The sequence below is a fragment of the Xylocopa sonorina genome, chromosome 6 (assembly GCF_050948175.1).
Source record: "Xylocopa sonorina isolate GNS202 chromosome 6, iyXylSono1_principal, whole genome shotgun sequence".
Classification (NCBI taxonomy): Eukaryota; Metazoa; Arthropoda; class Insecta; order Hymenoptera; family Apidae; genus Xylocopa; species Xylocopa sonorina.
Window position 1 is genome coordinate 4288801 of NC_135198.1, and position 22272 is coordinate 4311072.

The 22272-nt window shown below is 37.7% G+C and overlaps 2 protein-coding genes across 17 annotated transcripts in view; one reads left to right on the forward strand and one right to left on the reverse strand.

The window, feature by feature from the left end:
• Positions 1 to 22272, forward strand: part of LOC143424571 (protein YIPF7-like) — a 197436-nt gene that overhangs the window by 134421 nt on the left and 40743 nt on the right. The gene's annotated exons all lie outside the window — the stretch shown is intronic.
• Msn (serine/threonine-protein kinase msn) overlaps positions 15553 to 22272 on the reverse strand; it is a 33816-nt gene continuing 27096 nt past the window's right edge. For 13 of the 15 annotated variants that reach the window (XM_076896593.1, XM_076896597.1, XM_076896594.1 and 10 more), the window contains 6 exons: positions 21788 to 21940; positions 17152 to 17365; positions 16677 to 16897; positions 16288 to 16605; positions 15897 to 16196; positions 15553 to 15779 (listed from right to left, as the gene is read on the reverse strand). In XM_076896593.1, the coding sequence (XP_076752708.1) occupies positions 15696 to 15779; positions 15897 to 16196; positions 16288 to 16605; positions 16677 to 16897; positions 17152 to 17365; positions 21788 to 21940 (1290 nt within the window). In that variant the 3' untranslated portion in view covers positions 15553 to 15695. The remainder of the gene's footprint in view (positions 15780 to 15896; positions 16197 to 16287; positions 16606 to 16676; positions 16898 to 17151; positions 17366 to 21787; positions 21941 to 22272) is intronic. The other 2 variants (XM_076896599.1, XM_076896608.1) reach the window with 1 other exon arrangement.

Below are 22272 nucleotides of genomic sequence, written 5' to 3' on the forward strand. Positions count from 1 at the left end.
TCGAGCGTTCCAGGCACTTGGACGGGCGCTAATTTAAGGAAAACGAATTACCTCATCGTTAGCTCTCCGAGCATCACTCCTGGCCCGAGTGTCTCTGCCAAACTACGCTTTGACTCGCGAGTTTATTTTTGTCCGTTCGTTTTTAACATTACACGACGCTAAATGCAGTGCACCCTTTGCGCGTTCGTAAGCCGCCGGCCGATCAAAGAAATCACTCCCCGAGGAGGTTCCAAGAATGTTCAAAGCGGCCGGGCGAAATCGATGCATCGTCGACCGTTTTAGAACCGCCCGCTTTCGAATGTCTATCCCGCGAGCTTCGAGCCGTTTGTTCTTTCATTAGATCCGTCCGCGCTCGTTCTTTCTTTGTCGACGCCAAATGCAACGATCGTGTGCACGTCGATCACGCGTTTATATAAAACCATCCCTTTGCGAAAGTACAGTTTACGACTGGCTTCTTACGACGCGATTAAGCTGGAACGCGTTCTATTTGTAGACCGTGAATGGTTCTATCGTGTGCGACTGGGGTATGTGTAAATGAATGAATGAACGAATTTAATGTATGCGGATATTCCAAACTTTATGCAGAAGAGTATGCGTGTGCGTGATTGTCTGGACGAACAAGCGCGAGAGATTTAAAATTAATGAAAAACAACGATGCGTGTCTCGGCTTTTTACACAGTTCCTCAGAAGTATTCATTTCTGTTATCGTGAAATAGAATTTCCAATGTCCCTAAGATCCTCGCGTCTAAGACACGACTCCGCCATTTTGGTAGCATTACCGATAAGTCCACTAGCGGGCCCAGAATGAAACGTTCCGCCCTCTCTTTTCCTCCTAACTCTTCTACTCGCACAGCTACAACAAGTAACACGCTTAAAAAACTTCAAAATTCCCTGCAAGGTATTCTACTAATTTTCAGAGGTAGTGTATGTAATGAACGCATCAACACTGTTTACCTTGATTACAGAATTTAATTACATTCGTGGTCTTTTTCCTCGTTCGTTAATCGTGGTAGTATTTCATGTATAAAGAGACGAGAGGGGGTGGGTTAACTAACATTACAAGATAAATTATGTCTGTTGCTTTTAACGGAAGAAAAAATTGTGTAAAGAAGTGAGGAGCTTGTTTCAAAGAGATAAATAGAATGTCCAGTCAGATTTTTAAGCTCAAAATTGTAAATTCAATCGATCGTCAGCTTCTGACACCCAATCCACCGTGTACAAGATAATCGAAATTAATATTTACTCGAGCTTCGATACAAAACGCTATTAAAGAATGTCTGGTACCATTATTTTAATTAATGATAAATACCGTCGCTAGCCAGAGTTGAAAGTGGCAGGGGACACGCTCCAAGTAAAACGAGACACACTCGAAAGCAAAACCATCGTCAATTTGTAACTAGGAACAGAGACGAATTGAACGCGAGGGCGAGAGGAGGCACTGTAATTATACAATTGGTGAGCGAGCCTGACGCGGAATCAAGGAGGCGTAGGTGAATGAAACTGCGTGAACGAACCTAATGTGAAATCGGAGAGCCGGTAAGGAAGAAGTTCCGAAGCGAACTCGACGCGCAGTTGAGGGGCTGTTGGAGGGGAAGTTGGAAAATGCACGGACCAACTTGGCGCGGGGTCGAGGAGCTGTTAGGATGTTGGTAAAAGTACAGACGAGCCTGATGCACGAATTCAGAAAGCGGTCGGGCCCAGACGAACCTGATGACAAAGCAGGCAGCCGTGGGACGCGGATTAAGTTTCGCGAACGAACACCATGGAAAATCAAGGAGCCACTAAATTAGGACAAACTCCCTTTCCAATATCTGGATTACGCCCAAGGAATCCGACGCGAGATTACAGAATCGCACAAAACGTTAGTAAGCCTTACAACTCTAAATTACCGAAGTTGACGCGACTCGAGCGGTAAACTTGTCTGCCGTGGAAACGTTCAACTGTTGCCGCTACGGTCGCTTTAAAATTAACTCGGGCTCGATTTCGCCAAGGAAATCGAATTTTATTCAGCCTCTAAATTAACAAAACGATATCCCTCCATCTCCACCAACAATCTCTAACAACTCCATAATTCCTGTTAATGGAACAGGACTGATAGTAAACGATGAATAACAGCAGCTAGACGGTGCGACCGACAACAATAAAATAGCGTCAGACGTGTGCATAGCAACGTGACAACGGATAGTACACAACTAGTGGCGAAGACGATGATGCCTTAAAGCAGACTCGAGAAACCGCTGCTTAGAGACTATAATCGAGGTTATTGTAAGTTGACTACGTTGTGGGCGTTGCAACTCTGGGGTGTCCCAGCAACCCGATCTGAGGGAGTTGTAAGTACTCCTGGGTCAGGCTTGCCCTTGGGTGTTGTTAACCGCGCTCTCCATGGGTCAGAGCCTTGCTTTCTAGTGACCCTGAAATGTCTGAGCACGTGGAACCTGAGGATAATAAAGGAGGGTCCCTCGAGAGAAGGATTCCCTCGCAAAATGGGTCCTTTGCAGGACATAAACGCTAGGAGAGACTGAAAGTGGTGCAAGGAATTCACAAATTCAATACCTAAATGGCACACGAAATATAAAGAGGTTACTCATACAGAAATGTACAGAAAGATTCAGAGGACGTGAGAGGACAATAGAAAGTGGAAACGGGAATGCACGTAGTAGACTCGCAATAAACAGAAGAAAGGAAGAGCCAAACTTCCCAAAGCAAGACTCAGAAGGCCCCAATTGACCGCAAATATGATTCTACTGTGCGATATGGCCAGTCGCATGGATGATTCTACTGTACAAGACGGCCAGCCACGGAGCATAGTTCTACTGAACGGGATTCGCAGGCTGCAGGTATGATTCTACTGAACAGAACGGCCAGCCACGAGTATGATTCCACTGTAGCAAACGGCCAGCCACGAATATGGTTCTACTGTCGAGACGACTGGCCATAAGGGGCCAATTCTATGTAGGAGGGGTGTAACGAATATATGCAGCTTTGGGTCTAAATAGACTGCAACGTATACAGTCGGTTCTTCTATAACACGATTAATTAGTACCGTCTTATAAGAAACTCGAATTTAACCTGATACAAACCAGGTTAATTCGTACTGTGTTATATGGAAATCGCACGATAAGGGATTCAGAAGTAAATTTTATAAATACAAAAGGCAAAATATAGTTTAGTACATATATGAAATAAGGAGGGCCATTGCAATTTTAGAACTACGTTATAGGAAGAGTGACTGATGTTAATGGTTCCTATACAGGGAGATTCACTATTCGTGTGATAAATTTTTACAGCTAATATTACACCTCAAAAACAACAAACAAGTTCATATAAACCTACGTCCAATTTGCAAAAATATCAGAGAAAGTTGAGACCTTTTGTTTGGTAGGTGGCTTTGGAGGTGTGGTAGATAGATTGAATACGATGTAGTGGTGTAGAAATTTAAAATGCACGACTTACCAATTGATATAAAGGAGCAGAAGAACAGCTGGCAAGAATTCAGACATTTTGGAAGTCAGGGTGGCTCGATGGTTCCATGAAGCAATGACAGTTGTAAAGAATCTTTAAAAGAAGTGTAATTTGCAATAAAAATTGTTATTGAAGTGTTATTCATTTAATGATATAAAAATTGTTTTTAATGCAGTTGGAACTCTGCTAGTTAATGATTAAATGTCTAACAAACTGCAAGTATACTTACTTATTTAACTTCTAGAGCGCAGCTTGATCCTCTTCATGCAAACTGACTTTAATGCCAGAAATAAACATTAAAACAAAATAGAAATAGAAGACCAATTAAAGAATACTGGTTAAATTTTAATCAGCGAAATAACTGAACTCTGCTTTCGCGTTTCTTTCCTTAATAGAATTTTTACGGAGAAAACACTGAATCTATTCGCCAGGAATAAATGTACGTGGAACAACCGTGAATTAAAGAATATCGTGGACACTTTTCGAAGCAAACACTGACTCTACCAACCATATTGCGCGCGGTCACCACAATTTCCTGAAACAAAAATGCTGTATTAGTAAAAGAAAAGATAAAGAAATGAGCGAAATATAATTTTATTTGTATTATTCTTACTCTTAGTTAATTTATTGTTCGTTTAAGAAGATACAGCGCTTGCTCTCTGAAGCTACCAAGCTATTCGAACGTGTAAATGTAAAATGTTAATTATGAATATTGTATAAAATGTTTTAATATAGCTGACTCAAAAAATTGAACTGCGGCTGCACGTCATCAGAGTTTAAAGCGTGCTGAACTTTTCTAATTAGTAAACTATACGCGTGCTTTAAACGTTCGAAACCGCTTGCGATAATCGAAATACGCGTGGTAAACAAACCGGAATCACATGATACACCGTTCGTAGTCGAGAAAATATCCACGGCCGCGGGAAAATAATTATTATTAAACACCAGTCGGGGCCGTTGAAAATGTCGTCATCAAGATTCGATAAAATATGAATGCTATTTCAATCTCCCAGTAAAATGTAACACGATCTGATAACTATCGAATAACTCAAAATTGTCGCTAACTTATTACGCGCGAACTCTATTTCAGTCTGTTCTAGTTTCATCTTAATATGCTTGATTAAACCATTAATAGTTCAATTACGTTACATATTATTCACGTACGATAGAATGCCATTTACCAGGATGATATTTTGACAAACGTCTAATTAAGCGAACTCCAGCTAAATTTCTAGTGCAATTCGCTGTCGAACGTCATTTCGCCACCTTGAAAAATCATACATAAGTAATAAGGTGAATTAGTATATTCTTAAATGAATTGTAGTTATGGTTCAGATAAATAAAGCTAGGCTGTGATCTGAATAACGAAAGAATAATTTAAACACACACGCGCACACGTACACATATGTATGTTAACTTTTGTTACCTTAAGAAAAGTGACGTCCATGCTTTAAATCGTTGTTTCTTCTGTGACAAAGTGCACCAATAATTTGTAACAGAAAAATATTAAATATATTAAACCAACAACGTAAATGCGTACTGATTAGTTAGATATTGACGACGAGTCATATGCATTCGCTGAATAGTAGTAGTAGACTGCGAAATACTAGGCTGTCGGTAAGGAAGGTTACGTACGTGTATACGTCGAAGAGGCTCTTTTCTCCCACTCTATATATCGCGCAACTTTATATCGATGCTAAATTAAGTGTTGTGTGTACATATATGCGGGTATGTGTGTGTGCAGACATAATAAAAACTTTCTCCAGTTCGATAATTTACATTTAATATTTTATTTTGTTTTATTCTTGTTGTTATTTTTGTGTTTAAAGGTATATAGTAATATATTACCTATCTATTTAAGAGAAATTAAAGTACGTTTAATGCTCGAGGAACAATTCATTTTCAACCCAACTTCATTACAAATGATTCTATCGGTTTATAGTACCATTTTTTTCATAGACTAGAAGAATTCAATGAGACTGAAAAGAGTTGACACTTGTTACATTTCTGTCATAATCTGTAGCCGAAATGCGAATCGATATGAAGGATAAAGCTGAAACGCAGAGGAATGTCAGAAAACAGCTTTGCTGAGAAAAATCGATTTCTAATACCTCACTCCGCTCTAAAGAAACAAGACTCTACGAAGTTAACTGTATTGTATTCTCGACACAAAGCTGATATTCTCTAATGAGACATTAGAAAAATAATAAAAGAAAATCGTTTTATACTATTTCAATTTTCAAATTGAATACTTCTTTCCTATTATCATTAAAACAAGGGATGCGCAACCACTTACGTACGATAAAACGCCTTGTCTTATCCAGCGAATGCATCTCAGCGCGAATACTTCTCCACTCGCAACGATTTACGATTCGACAACCGTACGACGTCCCAGCTGATACGAAGCTGTAAAATCGCTGCATCCCGTTCTCGCATCCCCGGAATTCAGCGTTCCCGTTTCACGTTACAAGACAACAGGTTACGAGAGCAACCTGGAGGAAAGTTGCGCGGAAGATTTGCAAAGTGTGAACATTAAGGACCATCGGAAAAGTTCCGTTGCGGAATGTCGAGGGCAAAAGGAGGAAGCAACGAGGGGTTTTGGGGTGCAGGTGGAATAAAGGCGGGTAGCAGTTTCAACCGTAGCGGCGCGGTTGTTGGCGGTGCTGGTGGTGATGGTGGCGGTGGTGGTGGTGGTGGTGGACACGGTGGCGCGATGTTAGCGAAAGAGAAAGCTGAAACTGGCTTCGAGCGTGTGCAGAAGAGAGGTGTGCTAGTCGTTTGCAGGATACCGTACGGCGTGTGTGAACGCCGATGGTGGTGAACGCGCCCGGACATCGATACAGCTCTACCGCCACTCTGCTCCTGATCCACTCTGACCCTTTCTGATACCCGGCACCAACGTTGCACACGCACGCACACCACAGACACGGCCTCGTATACCCGTTCGCGTACCATTAGCTTCAAGAACGGAACAAACCTTCTGTCTTGCTCACCACCCCCCGAGCTGCATCCTTATTCCTTCGATCGCGGTCTCACCTGGCGTCCTCGTCGCACGCGCGCGCACCAACGCGCGTGCCGACGCAAGGGTTCCTCCAGCTTCCTTCTCCCTTCCGCCCTGCCCGTTCTGACCGCTCTGTCGCTTTATCGCCACTGTCCACTGCATGCTGGAGCTCCTTGAACGAACAGACAAGTGACTGGATTATCATCCTTTCACTGCTATCGGCGACGCCAACAGTAATCAAACTCCGTTCAGAAAACCGGTTCGAGAAGCGTGTTTTTTTCTTTTCTTTTTCCCATCCTCGTATATACTGCACATGGCTCGCTATATGGGCGCGTTGAATTGTTTTTGAGTGGGTATAAAAGTGGGGAAAAAATCTGCTACGTTATAACGTCGAAGGTGGATGTTGGAAATGGGAAGTTTGGAGGGAAGTTCAATTTACTAGAATGACACATGTGTCTTTTATCTGGCTTCGTCTCCGCTTTGCTGAACGGCCAGGTAGTATCAAAGGGGATACTTAGCGAAAGAGCATCTTCAGCCATCGCGATTCCTCGATTTCGAAGAAATGTTATTGCAAGGATTTCGTCGTCAAAGCCCTTCGATCCCACGGTGGCATCGCAGCTTCCTGTAACAGGATTAATATAATGAAATAAAATTGACTTCTTTAAAAGCGTACGTGCGGTAATAAAATTCACCATTCGTAGTCGCGTAACAAGTTTCGTGAGATTATGATATACGATATTGCCTTGAAATTTCCGCTCGCCACGAGACTGGCCGCGAGCATATCTCGCAGCAGACAGTCTATTTGCCCTTTATTCTTTATTGCGACAAGATTAAATTCGTGTGTTAGATGGCATTGCTACTGTGCCGACCGTAATTTAAGCCTTGCTATCTCCTTCCATCTGAGCCTCATCTTAGCCCTATCATTAGCAGCGAGGATAACAACTAAGCAGCGTATTTGGAACCAGGAGACGAGAGCAAATTTTGAGGCCACGATTACGACTGTTTACCGTTACGAAAATTCCTTGATTACATGCTATAAACTAACTATTAGTTAATGTTAACTATAATGTTCTTTTAAACTGATATGGAATTGGTATTTAAATCCCCTTTGATGTATTAAATATAAAAGGGTCAGCAAATCGCTGGTTTCATTTCAACGTACCTCTAAATGTTGTTAATTAACCATTTAAACTTGTTCTCTGTCTCCACCACAAAGAAATGATAAGTATCGCTATCAGTGATTAATTTATCATTAATTTATACAGACATTTCAGTAGTATTCAATAGCATTATTACCGCGTATTGATTAAAGTGACTGGATATATGTGAACAGTAATGTAAGCAGATTGTTTTAACGATTCAGGTGCTACGTGTGACACTAGGCAAACACATAGCCTACCAGCTCGATCGACTTGCGCCTGTGATAGTCTTACTGCAAGCACCAGTGTCGTTGGGCTAATCTGTACGTATATACACATTGTTCTACAATTTTATTCAAATTCAATGTTGCATCATTGCAAACCTTATTTTGCTATTGGCTTATGCCTTGAGCAATTAAAAACAGTTCGAAAATATCGCAGGTACCCACAGAACTTGAGAAACCTTTCTACCTAAACGAATGTCGGTACAAAACTTTCGAAGTGACACAGGCACCTGTGATAACTAGATTTAATATTTTGTTGTAAAAACAAACTTTCGTAACTGCATTTTTCATTCAACTTGGAGATATATTGAAAATTCTTATGCTAATTGTAACATTCTATAGATATACATTCTATAGGTATAATTGTGTCTCAAGCCAATTAATAAAAGATTATACTAAAACGGGTGATTCGCTACTCGTCTGACAAATTTTTACAGCTGATACTACACCTCAAAAACAACAACAAAGTTCACATGAACCTAGGTCCAATTTTCAAAAATAGCAGAGAAAATTGGGATTTTTGTTTTTTTGAGAGAAATAGGGGTTTTTCCTATATTATGGATTGTATCTTCCAAATCGTGAATCCTACAAGAAATTGACAAAGAATATTGAAACGAGCAATAAATTTGCTATTACAATAGTCCCTATTTTACCCTGAAACTGCGAAACAAGTGGAGTAATAAAAGTTTTAACTTATCTCAGGGGACACAATTTGTAAGCTACGAAAATTTTGATCTCCTATTTAACTAATTACTTTTAGACGTGACGAGCAGCAAATTTCACAAATACTTCTTTATTCACTAAGCTTTCTAATGATATGACCAGATTTTTATTCTGTCGCATGGAAGCACAGAAATTTTGTGTGAAATGGTGAAAACTGCAAGTGAACTGTATATGCGTTCATAGTACTCAAAGAGTTAATTTCATTTTTAACCCCAAAAGGCGGTTTTCCACGGAAAATTAGTAACGACCAATTTTACTAAATGAAAATAGGGGGTGCTGCAACTCCGCAGTGTTGTATGTGTATATATATATTAAATAAAAAAATTCCTTAATTTTCATTGAATAGGAAAAGCCAGATAAATTACAACTCCCACTTTAGAGGTAAGAAAGAGAAAGATATATAAGAAATCCATAAGAAAGAGTGAGACAGATGATACCCATCCTACTTTGGAACCCCTGGCGACATCTCTGTGAAAAGCGCTCAAACTGGTCGCACAGCGTTATCGACAGCGAAGTAAACTACTGAAGCACTATTGCCATCTCTTGGAGAAGTACTGAAACTCGTCGAGCAATAGTTTCTGTACTTTCTTCAGAGATGGCGCCAGTAGTTCTTGAGTAGTTCACTTCGCTGTCGATAATGCTGAGCGACCAGTTTGAGCACTTTTCACGGAGATGGCGCCAGGGGTTCTAGAGTGAAGCGGTATCATCTTTCTCACTCTTTCTTATAGCTTTCTTATATATCTTTCTCTCTCTTACCTCCAAAGCGGGAGATATAATTTATCTTACTCTTTCTATTCAATGAAAATTATGGAATTTCTTTATGTAACATATATAGACATACGGACACTGTGGAGTTGCAGCACCCTCCATTTCCATTTAGTAAAGTTGGTTGTTACAATTATTCTGTGGAAAGCTGCGTTTAGGGTTAAAAATGAAATTAACTCTTTGAGCGATATGAACGCATATACAGTTCACCTGCGGTTTTCACTATTTCACACAAAATTTCTTTGCTTCCGTGCGACGGAATAAAAAACTGATTATATCGTCCGAAAGGTTAAAGGATAAAGAAGTATTTGTGAAATTTGTTGCCCTCCACGTCTAAAGATAATTAGTTAAGTAAGAGATAAAAGTTTTGGTAATTTACAAATGTTGCCTCTCGAGATAAGTTTAAACTTTTATTACTCCAGCTGTTTTCGAGTTTCAGGGTAAAATAGGGACTATTATGGTAGCAAATTTATTGCACCTTTCAATATTCTTTGTCATTTTCTTGTAGGACTAACGGTTTGGAAGATACAATCCATAATATGAGTGAAACTCCTATTTCTCTGAAAAGAAACAAAGATCCCAATTTTCTTTGGCATTTTTGCAAATTGGACTTCGATTTATATTAACTTTTTTGTTGCCTTTTAGATGTAGTATCAGCTGTAAAAATTTGTCATACGAGTAGAGAATCACCCTGTATACAAGGTGCATGAAATTATTACAGTAGCATAAGAAATACATTATATACATATTTTTAGTACAACGCATGAAATATAACAGAATTATCTACCGGCAACGGAACTAAAAAAGAAAGAAACTTGCGCAAGCTTAAAATAACACAGTATAACGTTTCAGATACCACTCCTTTTTTGTTCCGTTCTATGGATTTACCTCGTGCAGCGCAAAACGCTGGGGAGCTCAAGTAATTCGTACGTAATAAATTCATATAGAACTGCTTACATCAAAGATAATCCGATTTGGTAATCCTGTTTAATTCTCTTTCTATATAACCGTGCTCCGCAGCCGCTACCGGAAACTCTAAAGCGTCGTTATCACATAACTCCGTCAGCATGGATTTTCTATTCTCTGATCGCTTAATATCCCTCAACGGCCTCCATAACTGGCAATCGTGGCTTATTGTTCAGGATAAACAACCGATCTAGCGTGGTTTGAAGGTAAGCCTCGATAATGCGATCCGGCGACTTTGTACGTCAACTCGTTAAGCCGCATTAAGGGGTTGGAACAATAGTATTTCGCTGCCAAAACCGCCGTTTATCTCGCTGCTTTATGCATCTGGAGAAACACTCTGTTTGTTGATTCTTATTGTTAGCGTTTAAGAAACACGCAGCGAACTCACGCTTGCATTAACGATCGCTTAATAACATGGCAAACATGTTGATGCATTTTTCGTCCCATTTGCATTAATAATAATAATAATAATATGGGTTGTACAATAATTAAAAAGTGATGATAACAATAAACAGAATATCATTCGAATTCATAATATTGCATTTTAAATAATTGTAAAAAGAATGGCAAGTCTATTTACAATTTTCGCGTATTTAAACTTTGTAATTTCGTAGAAAACAAGATGAAGAGTCTGTATGTGAATTATTCAACTGGAATTGAACCTTGTGATTCATCTAAGAATACATTCGTCTATTAATCTATAATATAAATTTCATTAAATTATATTCAATGGCGTTGAAAGCTTCAAAGGTCTAAAATTTAATGAATTAAGAAGAGCATGGCAATTAATGCAAGTAGAGATGCCAATCTAGCATCAACTTCCCTAGAAATCAAATCTTGCATCAATTCGATTTCTTCAAAAGAGTATCGAATTAATTGTTCAAAGAAAAAACTTATTTCCTTTCCAGCATACAAATCATTTAAAGAAGAATACAATTAAATAAAAGTATAATTGTTTCTATCCATTATTAAAACGCGATTTCAAGCGCATTTATTACAATAATGAATAACAAAATTGTTGTATTCAAAGGAGACCACAAGATTCGTGACTCTGTATCGAAATCGAGTATCGATTTTCTGACGTTCTACGTTCGAATTCAAATTGATTCGAGAAATCGATATCTTTCAAATAAGACGGCTCTCATAGTTCCAGCGTTCGCCGTATCGAAGCGTTGTAAAAATACGCGGAAACTTTGAATGACAACTAATTGGAAAGATCGAAATCGCGTCGTCTAGTTTTTGCAATCATGATACCCCGCAGCGAGAAGTGACAAAATATGATACTGCGAGAATACTGCAATCGTGCAACGTTGGTCTGGTATACAGCAGACGGTAAAAAGAAAAAGGAACGCGAAAAAAATGCTGGAGAAAGCGTTTCTGCAATATCGTGTTCAGGAAGACGTGATTTTCTCTGGTTGCATCGTGTTTTGTTTCTCCTCACTGCAGTATCGCGACCACGCATTCGTTCTAATTAAACGTTTTTCAAAGTCTCAAACTCTCAACAAAATATAGAATAATTAAAGAATAAGAGCATGTAAAACGCTTGCTACAAGCGATGTAAATTCTGGATATTTTTCGTGCAAAGTAATGGTGTTTAGAAAAAGTTGCTAAGGGAAGCTTTTTCTTGCTTGATAAGGCTTGAAATATTGTAGTATTCGAATAAAGGTTTAGTCTGTCTTTCTCTGCGTTTAGAAGCAAATGTGCATTTTCTCTACTCCTAAAGTAAAAAATTTAATAACGAACAAAAATCTGCAATAACCCGTCTGTGCTGAATATTAATTTGTTTTCTATGTTTCTCAAATACTTTGTATAGCGTTTTTCCACTTCATTTGTAATTGTTCCTTACATATTTCAGATGACTCAGCCTGAGTGGTTCTTCTATCACTCGGCTTACTATAAAATTAGAAAAATAGTGAGTTATTTCTATGATAGACGACGGTATACAGGATGTACGAAAAAACTGCTGTCGTTATCAATTACAAATTGTCCGTATATTTGACTTTACTAATAGTAATAATAGTAGTAATTCTTAATCATTGTAATGATAATATACCGCATGGTGATGGTCGTAATGACGTACGGATAGATACGAATAATCGCAACAATAATGCAGTTGTAAACTATAGCAGTAATAATTATTACAATATTAATAAAAAAAAAAAATCATCACTACCATCTTTGGGAAACAATGTGCAAGATGATAAAAAGTAAAAGTAATGGATGGAACATAAGAGTCAACCAAAGGAACCAAAAGTGACGAAGGAATAAAAGAATTTCTTACACAAAATTAATCCGCGAATCCGTTTATATAAGCTAGCAATATTATTGTTATAATAATATTGGAATCCCTATTATTCATAAATGACCGTCCACACGTGTAGCATTCGCTAAAAATTCTATTTCTCTCTTCTCTCGCATACACGCGCGCGCAATCGATTTATCACTCCCTGGTTCCTTTCTTTCCATCCTAGCGCAATAGAAACTCTTTCTCTCGTTCACAAGAAAAAAATAAAATAAAAGAAACAACAGTCTTTCGTTGCACTAGCTAGACTTCCTCCTCTTTGCATCTAATCGCTACGATTGCGTTCTCTGGAACATCCGATGTTCGAATAATAAAAGAAATTCTTAGAAGTTAAGCATCATGTATCGAGAACATCGTACAAACGCATCGAAATATCCGAAGTAAATTCGAACAAATAAATATGACGTACTCTATCCGTGTAGCTTATACCACGTCATATATTTATTTATATACAAATAAATAAATGTGAGTGTACAACAGCGTGTTTTTCTGTCAGAATTCGGAGCTCCCTGTCAATTATACATAATTGTCGCTGATTTTACCATTCATTTGCTACGATATAGGAACAATAACTAAGACGTCCGAATGTTTGCTTTGAGTAGAAACAAGGAAACCTGATTTACAATCACGAAGGTGTAATTGCAATATTGGTCAATGTTTAAAAAGAATGTTTGCTTATACGTGTAACACATTTCTGTGCACAGTATGTATAAGTGAAACGTACAATTACAAAAGGACAGGTAACGTTAAAATACATTACAATTCTTATTTCAATTTACACGATCGATTTTAAGTTTAAAATATTTTTAAAAAAATGACCGCCCTCTCTCTAAACTAACACTGAACTATTCGAACTAAAATAATTTCTAGTGGAAAGTTCCGTGTGAGCGTTCTATTTCGAACGGTAAGACGCATCTACGATATATATCTATATGTATAGGTGTTAATGCGTTTGAATTAGAAGAGTCAGAATTTCAATATATGACACTCATTATTAAACTCGATCGACAAGATCATAGCGTGATTACTGCATTTAAATGATCGTTTATACATGAAGTTATGAATTTACGAATGAACGATATCGATTAATTCATATACTATTGAACGAATATGATGGGAAGGGGAGACTACTCTTTCTCTAGGCGTATCCACACGCAAACTTGTATGCCGATCTTCCTAAATAAATGTCGAACGCGTTTTCATAATCATTCGTATTGTTTGTCAAACGTAAACGAGACATTGACTATACTCACGCGAATACTTCTCGCAAAGAGGAGGGTGCAAGTTAAACGTAAGAAGTTATGTGTTAGTAAGTCTTAAAATATAATAATGATAAAACAGAAAAATGTTTTCTTTGCACCTTATCACTTCACGCCGTAATCAATTGCTAAACATAAATCTATTAGTTGTAAAAATGCAATTTATCCAACGTCATAGTACATCATTCAGTATTATCATCGTCCTCGCCGTTACCTTAAATTGCAGAAATAGGATATGCGAATCCTCCGATTACTACAAACTATACAGTTAATAACATTAGTAATTATCTTTCTTATTCCTAATTTTTAGTTATAACATTTTAGTCCATCGCTATTTTTTTAATATTTTATTGTTAAAAAACAATCGTGTTCTTCCATGTAAAAGGCTTTTTTAACGTAAACCCGATGCGATAATGTGTATATATATATATATGCGATTGTATTCAATCATGTGCCATAGGAGCAATCTTCTCGAATAAACTAACGTTACGTCAATTATATATTTTTATAAAAAGAAATAAAAATACATTTATAATCGAAAATAACTTTAAAAACGTACACTACACCCATTCCCTCACATTCACGTAATTGCGTTTATTCTCACTCTTGCGCGCGCGTCCTCTCTGCACTCCCTCTTTCTCTCCATCTTGCTCTCGCTTTCTCAAAATGTAAACCGCAGAAATCCATTCACACTGCATTTTGCTCGCGTATTTGCACTTAGAGCTATCGAAACAGTTCACTTTGCTTTTATTATCATAGAAAAGTTCAGCCACTTGTTACAAACTTATTATGGAAAATCTTCTCGTTCGTCTAAACGAAAGCGTCAATATCCTACAATATTCCCGTATCAACCAAAAGAATACGGTGCAACAATTCTTATGCGTGGATAGCTAAGGACTTATCATGCACGTGTCCGTTCGTTTCATGGAAATTATCGGAAGTTAAAAATTCATGTTTACTTTCCAACTTATTTTGATATTTTTGTTCCGTCTAAGCAGACAAGCCTTTCTCAAATATGACCGAAATTGAGAATGTCAATGATATTCGAACGCAACAAAAAAGTAATCACGAATTAATCGCTCACAAAATATAATCAAATTTTGTGCATATAGTTTACTCTTACTTGTTCTCCTCTATCAAGAGAGGTATTGCGGTAAAGGAGGAGCCATTTTCGTTTTCTCTTCACATGCTTACTTGTATCACGTAAGATGGATAGTTAAAAAAGCACAGAAATCTTTTTACCAGATGATTTACGAGTACTAACTTTTCTTGTATACATTGCGAAAAAAGTTGAAGATACTTTTGAAACATTTCGTTACGTATTTGGTATTTTTTACTTAGTGTGCAATTACTCGAGCAAACATGTCGATATTGATTATAATGGTCTTGTGGATAAAAATGATAGTAGTTATGATGATGATGATGGTGATGATGATGGTGATGATGGTGGTGGTGATGATGGTGATGATGATGGTAGTAGTGGTGATGGTGGCGTTGATGATGACGATAACAATGGTCACATCGACGACGACGGCGACGGCGACGGCGATAGCGAAGACGACGACGATGCCGATGACGGTAATGATAATGATGATAACTGTAATAAGACTGAAAATAGTTTCGATAATGTTGATGAGTCCAATACAAACGCTGTCTGCTTTCCATGGCGTTAAATCCTGGCAGTGAAGAACGAATCAACATGAATGGCGATGATACATGTCTCGATACACGAGGAGGATTTTGTGTCCTTATACGTAAAGATAATTTGAGGGCCAGAATTGGCCTCATTCGGGATCACCAGTTAGCCATGCCAGGTTTATTTAATGTCATGAAGTAAATCTGGCATGCGCTTCCGCCTTTTGCTGACGAGAAAAATACCTAAAACAACCAAAAATTATATCAAGACATAGAATATTACAGCTGAGATATAAAAAAATAACATGTTGAGATCATGTAAAATACCGTGCGAGTAATCCAACTTGTATGCATAAATACCTTATCATTACGCTCGCAAAGGAACTTGAGCCGTTGAGCTTTCTTATGCATGAAAACACCATCGAGGTGTCCACTTTCTACGCTTCGAATCTCAATAGCCTTGTTACCCCAGCCCATGATTTGCCCTGTACCGATATATGCAACGCTAGTGGGCATCTCGCCCCATTGAAGAACCATGGTTTTGGAAAGTCTACCATAAGTGTTTACGTATACACCTTCGTTATCGTAACATAATAATAATTGCATGCCGTTACTATTCGGCAATGCAACGATGCAATGCGGACAAATGGGGCCCTGAGTCTACAACCGAAATCATTTTCAATTTAATCTATTTCATTAATCATTGATTATTCTTGTCGTATTAAAAATAATATTATCAAAATATGCTTACATGTTTCGGCAGATAAATATCATAAACCGTAGCGGAGTCTAAATCAACAGCGTGGAAACCATCGGCACTGCCATAAATTACTTTTAACCTCGTGCCTTCTTCTATGGTAAGATCGACAAGCAGCGGTCTGTGCGCCAGTTCACCGAACGATTTGAAAGCCATGAACTTGTGGTAAGGCTTCGGTGCCCAGGCGTATATTTCTATCGAATCTTTCAGCGCGATAACAAGAAACTTTATTCTCTCGTACTTAACTATCTTAAAATGTACCGCTCCCTGAAGATCGCCAACGTTTATCCATCCATTGCGTCGTTCGACTTGCTGCAATGAGAAAAACCGCTTGAGCTAGTTAAACAAAGTAACGCGTGTCAGTGAACAAAAACACAACTTACGTCACTGTGTCCGTCGGTCCTTAGAATCTTACTTTTAAGCCAGGAAAGGTAATACACCCGTACTCGATTCTTTTTCCCGCTAATTGTAACCAAAATATTTTGCCCCTCGAGGACTTCCATCTGTTGAAATCGTCTCCTATTTATTAATTGGTAAACTTTGCCCTGGCCGCTTCTGTCCAATAATACAAGACCGTTCTCCGTGCCAATTAAAAGGTTCACTCCTGAAAAGTGCCATTGGTTTCATTGTCGATTAATACAAAGAGTAATTACGATGAAGAATACATATAAAGTAATTCTTTAAATACACTCGTCCCTCGATTCGCGCACAGTGCTCATTCCACGTAAATTTCTGAACAGGTGATTGAAAACCTGATGAATGCAATTTGTCAGTATAAAGAAGAGGTACAAAGGATTGCGTATGAATCGCGTGAATCGAGAGCCGAGTCCAAGGTTGCTTCCTGTCCAAGGTATTTACCCCAAAGTGCCGCGCAAAGTATTTCGCTGTTAAAACGTTTCTTATATTTGCGTATCTCCGGCGTGTCGGACGCTAGATCATGACTGGTCGGTGTTACGTTAACATTCACATGAGATTCTCTTCTGGCTGGTCCGGCGCCGAACCCGAAGGTGAGAAACGATCTCTGCTTCTGTTGGAGTGCAAATGGCGTCGGTGCTTTAACCGCTTGTCGGTACTGAAACAAAAGATACTTTAAGATCGAGCTTGCGTGCACGAGCCGTGATCGATATGCGAATCGAACCGTGGAAAAGAAAACTGTACATGTTATTACAATTAATGATGCAATCAAGACACAAAGTACTGTATAACTGGTACGACAAAGAGAGTAGAGAAAGTTTGAGAGACGTTCGTCCAGTAGAGTTAACATGCAATAAAAAAAAAAAAAAAATAAAGTGTATGACATAACACACGAAAATGAAAAGGACACGCAAACTTCTCAGAACGAGTTCAAAGCGATTAAACGTGTATACGTGAACGTCGAGTGTGTCGCAAATGAATGTACAAATGAGGTGAACAGCTTTTTAAAACGCTACTTTTGAAAAGCTTGACAGAACCAAGTGGGGAAGGGAGTTATGCTTTCTCATCCAGTCCCGTCAAACGTACATCTCCTGGTTTCCAAAGGTCTAGACTGTTTTACGGGGTGGCAAGGGAGTCAGTTGCGAAACAAGAAATAAGTAACACGAAGCTCGACGTGAAGAAGAAAAAAACAAGCAGCAAACCGACGAGGGACAGAGAGAAAAAGAGAACGAGCAGGCATGCGAGAAGTAGAGTGAGAATGGTAGGTAGGTAGGTACGGGGCTAAAAAGAGAAGCACTGTAATCGCGTATTGGATTAGAAGTTTCGTTCGGTTCTTGCAGAGTATCTGGGATAGGGCCCGTGGACAGTCAAGAACGAGGCTACAACGGAATAAGTGTAGAAAATATCGACATTCCATGCACGTTGCACGGGTGAGAGTTAAGAGAAGTAGAGTAGAGGATCTCGTCGCGTATTTGTTTATCGTTTGCACGCGAAGAAACGTGTCTTCTAAGAGGAGACAGAAGCAACACTGAATTGTAAATCGATATCGATTTAATACTTACATTGTAATTAGTATTGGGATTGGGATGGTCAGTAGAAAGGGCCCTGCTCTTCGGATTAGAGCTCCCACGCGTCCCACAACACACAACAGAATCCTGAATTAGTCACGCTGACATACGTAATGGGACTGTTGGCGCGGACTTTCGCGTACAATAAAAATATATTAAGTAACGATTCGAATAAACCGAGGGTGTTACGTGGCTCTTCTTTGCGAAGGGAATTGTATTTACCTTGAAGGTGCACGGTATTTAATGATACGTACTGTAATTATTTTTACAGATGCGTACGATCTTCAAATGGATTTACTGAATTTTTTAATTGAGAATTGTAATTCTTTGCTAATATTGCGTCACAATTTTATGATTTTTTAAATCACCCGACTGAGCTGCGAAGCTTGAAACGATATTAATTTTCATATATGAATTAATAAATCAGCAGTGTCTGATATTATATTCTGTTTCAAAACTGATGTAACATTTATTGAAATGCGTCAGTTAATAATAATTATCGATCGCTTTTGTGGTCGACGTATGAGATTTTATTAAAATTGAAATGCAAATGTAAATGCAATAATATCACTTTGTTGGTTTAAAAATTACCGAAGAAATGCAAACAATAAAGTTTGCAAACCTGTAACGATTTTTGAGAAAGTCATTTCTGTAATTTTTTTGTTTCAGTTGCAAATTATTCAGTTTAATTGATTACTTTATTCTACTCGTAAAATAATAAACACTGTAATCCAACAATCATCAAACTTTAAAGCAATATTAACGAAAGATATGCTTCTCAACTACAAAGATTTCATATAAATGCTAGGGTGCTCTAAATTTGATTTAAATTAAAAAAATTTTAGTCGTTTTTGGGACACAAACTTCCTACTGCGCCTATTACATCAATTTTAAAAAATTCACTTGTCGTTCTTCTAACAAACGTATAAAATTTACTATTAATTTATAACTTCTCTTCTCGTTGCAGATCAATAGATACATAGTTTGATAGAATGCAGTTTCTTTGCGCTGTACAATTTTTTCAATTATTCACACGTAATCGTGCGACTTGAATAAAATATGATAATAGGTATGGAGTGTTAAAGATCCAATCACTACGTCGAAACATACAAAAATTCAAGAAAGTACAAATGAAGATACAGCACTACTACTGAACAAAACAATCAAACATACTTCCTACATTCTGTTCTAAAAGCAGAATTCCACTACGTGACGTGAAGATGCAAAGAAGAATTCTCGTTGGAACGCTGTATCCTCAACAACGAAAAATATAAAATGAAACGAAATAGTAAGTTTTGCCACCAGAATTATTCATTATATCGAGAATACCGTATAAAATGCAGTAATTTTGATATTTCTGTATCTTTAAAAGACAAAGAGGATTTTCTGCGATTTAAAGGAAAATAAAAATTAAGAATTTACAGACACCTTTGACTTGTAATATTAATATTGAAACATTAATCCGTGTATAATTTTTTCGGTAATTAATCGTCAGAAAAATACATTAATTATCTTGAAATTTTTGTTCCTACTACTCGTTGAAAATGAACTGGAATGAAAATTTCCAAAATGAAATGATTAACTTGAATCCTATTACTTTACCTACCCAAATAATAATTTGTAAGACAAGAATTCAGTGAAACATTGCAAAAATTATTCCCCTACCTGGCAAAAATTTGGGAAAAATAAAATAAACTCGAATGAATAAATAAAAAACACTCCCACTCCCTCTCTATCTTCACAAGAACTACATCACACTCCATTCTGAGCAAAATGCAAAATACCGTGAAAGAAAAGTGATCTATTTGAAACACTGCGTATATGAAAGGTCGATTCGTTTCTTCCAAAGAAAGTCAAAGACGTTTCACGTATGAAAAACCGACGAGAATAAGTGAAAACGATAAGATGCTAATTAGGAGAAAAGTTTTATAGTATTTACAACATAAATTCTAAGCTATATGTATACCCGAGAACTTCGTCTCGCACAAAATGCAAGAAAATCTGAATGACAATAATTTAGATGAGAATTCTAAATGTAAAAATTACAAGACATTCCTGTTCTGCGTTTTCGCCTATAATTTATACATGCAAATTTATATAAGAACGAATCTAATGGTTCAAAAGAAAATTTAGCAAACTTTTTATTAAAAGTAACGTTCAAAATATGATTGAAGCAAATAAATTATGCGATAAACTATGTACATATTTCAGTTCTCTGTTTAAAAAAAAGAAAATTATTCTTGTAACTTCTTCCCTGAATTTGAACATATATCTGAATATGAGGATATGATACGATATCATTATAAAACTGAGCTGAGAATGCTATTCTAAACTATAATTCCTATAGATAAACCTAAACGCAATGTTACACGCGTTTAAGCGAACGAATCATATCTCGAAACCCTTTCATTTAATACGATGTATGTATACATAACAAAATAAAATGAAATGAAAGCAACAATAACTCCAACTGATCGATTTAACGTTTGTCATAAAAGGGAAAAGAAGTGCGTTGAAGCGAAGCGATGGAAAAAGAAAATAACGTGACCGGTTGATCGTAGGATGGAGCTATACGAAATCGTCGTAAAAAAAAAAAAAGAGGACTTAGGCCTCGAGATACAACGAACACCTCACATCTGAAGCGTTTACATCCGTCTTTCCTGAGTCTAAAATACTATACACATACTCTTGATATTTCAGGAAAAATCCGTCGTTACACTTTTTCTCTCGCGGCGACAGTACTCGGTAACTTTTGAAACGGGCAGCACAATGAATCGATCAGAACACGAGAGGCACATATGCTATATGAGCAACACAAAATCAGCGATAATAGACAATCGATGATCCCCACGTAGCATCAAACGTGTTAAACGAGTCTACTTGGCTGAATCACAAGTTCGCGCGTTTACTTGCACCCTGTCCTCCAGACGCTCGCCTCGAATAAATTTATTTAATCTGTGCGAGTGATGTTAAATAAACTTACTCTAACGCGGCTCTTGCAGACAATGCACAAGACCAGTGTGCACGAACTTATGAATTGAGCCAGGTTTCCGCATTCATTTCTTTGCCATTCTACAACTTGAACCAATTTTAGTTTCCAAATGGAAACATGCAGATTCAATGGAAGCCATTAAATCGGCATACTTCTAACGCTAACAACACTGTTCAATGGTGTAAAACTATCTTTCATTTAATTATTACGATTTACATTACATTCTAATCAAGGTTTAATCAAAATCATGAATTTGACTTTTCCATTTTAACGTGCCTCGACTTATACTCGCTGTGCTGCGACTGGCATTTTTGATTAACGTACAAAAATGCATAGAAAGACCAGAAAATAACAAAAAGACACGAGTTATTGTTATACGTTGACCAGTGTGATTATTCTTTACGTGGAAACCTGGCTGTGCTCTAGTAAACGCGCGGAAATTTGCACATTCGCGTATACATACATATATATATATACAGAGACGATGAAAGGCGGAAAGAGATGAGAATATGTATCTAACCTCTTCGCTGGTTGTCTTATCCTGTCGTTGACCCGGCGACGAGGTGAGAAGATCCGGTAGGACGGAACTGGGTCGTGATCCAGGCGATGAGTCTGACCTTTGGAAGTCACCACCGCTACCGCCGCCTCTCGAACGATCACCACCTTCTCGGTTCTACAAATGTATCCGATTTACATTTTAATAATGCATATAGAAAAATTTGCAAATCAACAGGAATGTTCGAAAACGAAATCTGCGGAAGTATTAAAACCTAAATTTCTTTCTTATCAAATTAAGTTAAGTCTGGAGTTGTTCTTCAGATGTATGAAAATTAAATAATAACAGTGGTTTCAATGAAAAAGCGAGAAAGTACACGACAATGCTTTAAACAAAAGATATTTATAACAAAATATTTCATATCTCAACGAATAGTTGACGGAACCACCTTGTTTCGTTTCTTCGTTTGTACACTGGGTTGATCACGTTTACAGTAAATTGCAATTTGT